Source organism: Crocuta crocuta, unplaced genomic scaffold (genome assembly GCF_008692635.1).
Source record: "Crocuta crocuta isolate KB4526 unplaced genomic scaffold, BGI_CrCroc_1.0 scaffold77, whole genome shotgun sequence".
NCBI lineage: Eukaryota > Metazoa > Chordata > Mammalia > Carnivora > Hyaenidae > Crocuta > Crocuta crocuta.
In genome coordinates this window covers 4,525,033-4,529,261 of record NW_027532172.1, presented here as the reverse complement: position 1 = coordinate 4,529,261, position 4,229 = coordinate 4,525,033, and the positions used below count along the sequence as shown (strand labels likewise).

At 63.0% G+C, this 4,229-nt stretch overlaps 2 protein-coding genes across 4 annotated transcripts in view; both read right to left on the bottom strand.

Moving 5' to 3' along the window:
* Positions 1-3,632, bottom strand: LOC144242399 (death domain-containing membrane protein NRADD-like). Of its 2 annotated transcripts, none has more exons than XM_077777325.1 (5): positions 3,242-3,632; positions 1,892-2,023; positions 949-1,132; positions 692-834; positions 1-597 (listed from the first exon to the last, which is right to left on the bottom strand). In XM_077777325.1, the coding sequence occupies exons 2-5, from the start codon at positions 1,980-1,982 to the stop codon at positions 278-280; spliced, it is 738 nt and encodes a 245-aa protein (XP_077633451.1). In that variant the 5' UTR covers positions 1,983-2,023; positions 3,242-3,632; the 3' UTR covers positions 1-277. The 2 variants fall into 2 exon arrangements, with proteins under 2 accessions (XP_077633451.1, XP_077633452.1); XM_077777326.1 differs by having other exon boundaries at positions 1,892-1,957.
* A 73-nt stretch (positions 3,633-3,705) lies between these two features.
* Positions 3,706-4,229, bottom strand: part of NBEAL2 (neurobeachin like 2) — a 21,923-nt gene continuing 21,399 nt past the window's right edge. For both annotated transcript variants that reach the window (XM_077777330.1, XM_077777331.1), the window contains one exon: positions 3,706-4,201. In XM_077777330.1, coding sequence (XP_077633456.1) covers positions 4,100-4,201 — 102 coding nt within the window. In that variant the 3' untranslated portion in view covers positions 3,706-4,099. The remainder of the gene's footprint in view (positions 4,202-4,229) is intronic.

The window sequence follows — 4,229 nt, the reverse complement described above, 5'->3', positions numbered from 1 at the left end:
GAAGTCCAAAGTTGCCTTTAATAGGAGATACAAAAATAGAAAAACCAGTTGAGGCTAAATGAGGGGGGGGCGGGGAGGAGGGCAGGACCACTCCTCACTGCTAACTCCCCCCACAGCCTGGTCCCCATCTTGGAGGAAAACAGGGCAAGGGGAGTGGCGGCTGGATCTTCTGGGTCCCCCCAGAGCAAGGCAGGCTGAGGCCACCAGTGCCAGGAAGCCCAAGAAAGGAAAAGCACCAGAGCAGATTCCCTGAGAGGCCGGGCTGTGGCGGCACCGCTCACACCACAGAACAGCCCTCAGCCGGGGGGTGCAGGACCCGGACCACGTCTTCGCGGCCCATGGAGGCCAGGGCATCCTCTAGCACCCCGAGGGTGGCACCACTGCCTTCTTTGCCAGCCCAGTCCCTCAGCAGGGTGTGGGCTGGCACCTGGCCCCGGGCCATGACCTCCACAGCATCAGTCTGGTAGCCCAGGCGGCCCGCCAGGCCCTGCCAGCCCTTGTCAGGTTCTCCTGACGCTTCCAGGAGCCGCTCCACTTCCTCTTGCTGCTGCTGAGGGAGGTGAAGGTAGAGCCGGCAGCCAAGTTCAGGATGTGGCCCTGGGGTGGGAGACAAGGGGCACGAGAGGGTCGGGTGGGCCAGGTGCTATGACACAGCCAGGTGCGAAAGTATAGATTGGGAAAGGGGGCTCACCCTGGCCGGGGGCGCAGGGCTCCCGACTGCTAGGACTGTCCAGGAAGACTATGCTGTCTCCGTGCCTCTGGTCCCTGTCGGAGGTCCCCAGCTCTGCGGTCCGAGCTTTGGCCAACTGCTGTCTTTGTTTATGTGAGCGCCAGCTGTGGGGAGCAGGGGGCACCTGCCAACCTGTTCCAGCCTTCACTGAGGCAGAGGGAGCTAGCTGCGAGGCCACTGGGGAGGGTGTGCCACGGGGCAGTGCCCAGACTACCTACCACTTGAAGGCCACGTAGGCGAGCAGACCGAGGACCACGGTGGCCAGGAGGGCACAGTAGACAGGGATAATGCTGCCTGAGGCCCCTGGAGGCTCAGGGGGGAATGGGGAGGAGGTATTGGGGGCCAGGGCTCCCCCTCCCCATACCTCTTCCCTGTCCCTGTCCTGCACCCTCCACGTCTTATCTGTACAGGAAAAGACAAACAGGATCAAGGGCAAGGAATCAAGGCCAAGGTCCCTGGTAGCCTCACTTAGACTTTGCTGCCAAAAAGATTTGAAACAACAGTCCCTTACTATGTAGAGTCAAAAACGCATAGCATGGCATCAGGAGCTGGCTGGCCTTCATCTCTCACAGCCTCCCCTGGGCTCGCCACTCTTGGGACCCCTAGCCCTTCCCAGGTGTACCCTTCTCCCAGGTTTCCAGAAGCCCGCTCCTGCGGTTGTACTCTCTCCATCTGACAAACTGGCAGGTACAACCTATGGGAAGGCTTCCTTGATCTCTTCCAGTCTCTCCCTTTCCTGGCTCCTGTTGTACCTCCCGTCTACTGGGGCATTAAACTGTNACAACCTACTCTGGGAAGGCTTCCTTGATCTCTTCCAGTCTCTCCCTTTCCTGGCTCCTGTTGTACCTCCCCTGTCTACTGGGGCATTAAACTGCGTGTCCTGTCTCTCCCACCAAGTCCGTGAGAGCCAACAGACTCATGTTGGTCCCCATGGGGGTCTCTGCACATGAGACGGACCTTGTAGGTTTGTACAAAATAAAGCTGACCTGCAAGGCAAGTAAAGGCTGCTGCTCACTTCTGCCTGGAGCCAGTGATTTGCACAGTCCAGTGCAGGCAGGGTACAGGGACTCCAGAGCTTGCAACTGGACTTGTGTGTGACCTACCCACCTACCCAGTGCCCCCAAACCTGGATCGACAGTTTCCTACCCACATGCGCCTTACCTTCCCTGTGGCTGGAGTTGTGAAGCATGGCTCTGCTGGCCAGCAGCGCTCCCGTGGACTGCATCTCTTCAAGAAGATGTTGGAGTGTCATTCCAACCCTGAGGCAAAGGAGCTGGGACACTCCCAAAGGGGCTAAGTGTAGCGAGACGGGAGAAATTCCTCAGGCCTGATGTCAGGAGTCCCTTGGTAGAGTCTTGTCCCCCTCCCTGGCTCACTCCATCCTGATTCACCTCGGGGCTGGTTACCCGCCCTCCTCCCCACTCACCAACCAGGACCAGTTTCTTCCTGGGTCAGATGGGGGTGGGGTTGACAGAGCTGGCCCCCCTGGCCAAAGCTGGAGAAGCCAGGGTGCAGCTCAGGATGGCGGGGAGCAGGCTGGAAACCACCCTGTATCTCAAAGACCTTGGCAAACCCTTGGTCTGAGTCCAGGGACAGCACGAGAGGACCAGAGACTCCCATCCCCACTGCAGCCAGAGCCAGGCCAGAGGCTTGCTTAGTGACAGTCCCCACCCCCCCAGACTTCTCAGAATGAGCCTGGGAACCCAACACCCTAAGGCAGCGCTACCTGGAGTGCCCGTGGCCCCCCGGCTCCTGCCTCCAGGGTCGGTATCTAGCCCTCACAGGAGGGCTCCTTGGTGGGTTCAGCACGGGCAGAGAATATATGGGCTAAGGGGCCTCCTGGTCCTTTCTCATCTGAGAACTGAGACGGCCTTGAGGCCAGAAACCTACAGGCTAGGATTACTCAGTCCCAGGACCCATGTGGACCTACAAGCGGATCCTGCTGGGACCTGCTTCCTGAGGCCTGGGTAAGAGAAGCCGAGTCTAGGCTGCGGAGGGATCCTGCCGGGAAGGCATGGAGAAGAAACCTGGGGGAAGGCCCTCTAACTCCCCGACATCCACCACCACATCCGGCCTTGTCTCCAAACTCACTTCCCCGCCCAGTCTGCAAGTGGGTCTGGGACAGAGACTGCGATGGCCCTTGCCACGAGTGGGGCTTGTACATCTGAATCGCTTACCATAGAAGGGGCCCTTCCCGGATCCTGGTTGGCAGGTGGGCTTGTGACTAGAGCGCCTAGACAAGCCAGGCCGGTCTCTGCCCGACCCACCCCGCTGGAGCCTCTACCCCCCACCCCCGCACGCGCACACACACACACANCACACACACACACACACACACACACACACACACATCTCCAGGCCACAAATCTCGCCCGCACATGCCCACACGGACGCCGGCATGATGGACGGCACCCGCGGGATCGCAGGCCTCGAGGTGGGAGACTGAAAAGCAGCCCTCGGCTCTCCAGGTCCAGGAAGATCCAGGGCTCTGTCCCCAAACCCTCTCCTGACCTGCAGCGGCCGTCCCTCGGAGGCTCCCGGGATCCACTCGGGCTGGCGGGGCTCCAGCCTCCGCGCCGCGAGGCTACCGTGGGCTAGCAGTGACTGGTGCGTGGAGTCCCCGGGAAGGCCAACTCCGGCGCGAGACGGGCGGTCCCGGGCCGCCCGCGAAGCAGCCGCCTAGGCCCGAACGCGGGGGCGCGCGGGGGCGCGGCCGTCATTGGCCCCGCCCCGCGCAGGGACGCGCACATGTGCGGAGATGTTGCGTGGGCGCGCTGAGAGCTGGGAACCACACGCAAGGGAGAAACGGTGGGCGAGGCCCCCGGGGACCGGGACGGCGCGGCTGGGGAAACTGAGGCCACGCGGAGGGAACGAGTCGCCCCGATGGGCTCATGGGCCAGAGGGAAGCGAGGCCGGGACGGTAGCCTAGGCAGGCGGAGACGCCGCACGCACGCATACTCAGGAGGCGAAGCAGCTACAAAACCAGGCCAAGTTTATTGCCGAGACCGGGAGAGCGAGGGGCCGCCTTTAGAGATTAAGGCCACAGTCCGGGCCCCGTGCTCTGCCGGGACGCGGGGCTGGGGAGCCTGGGCTCCCGCCCCACACTGTGCAAAAAGTGCAGTGCTGCCGCTGAGGCCAGTGCCAGACTCCGGACGGCCCCTCTGCCGGCGAGGGGCGGGACTTCCTGGAGTCAACCGCCCACCAATCCCTGAGCTGGGCGGGGGTGGGGTCCCGCCCACCCCCGGAGCCGGGCCGACCCCCGGCCTCCGCCACTGAGTCTCCTCCTCCGGGTTCCCGCCGACTCCTGGGCTTTGCCTCCAAGGGCGGAGCCTCTGGGGGAGGAGCCTGCGCTGTGGGGCGTGGCGGCTGTCAGCGCGCCTCTCCAGGGTTGTACTCTGTCTCCCCCGAGGACACCTGGGAGATGCGCCTGGAGGACCGCCACAGCTTCCGCGCGAACTGGCTGCTGCGCGCCTAAGGGGAGCAGGATGGGGAGAAGTGG

Coding starts and splice junctions, on each gene's coding strand:
- LOC144242399 (XM_077777325.1), bottom strand. CDS start 1,982: ATGACACTCCAACATCTTCTTGAAGAGATGCAGTCCACGGGAGCGCTG. Junction 1,133..1,891: donor CAACTCCAGCCACAGGGAAG/GTAAGGCGCATG, acceptor TTTCCTGTACAG/ATAAGACGTGGAGGGTGCAG. Junction 835..948: donor GCCTACGTGGCCTTCAAGTG/GTAGGTAGTCTG, acceptor TGCTCCCCACAG/CTGGCGCTCACATAAACAAA.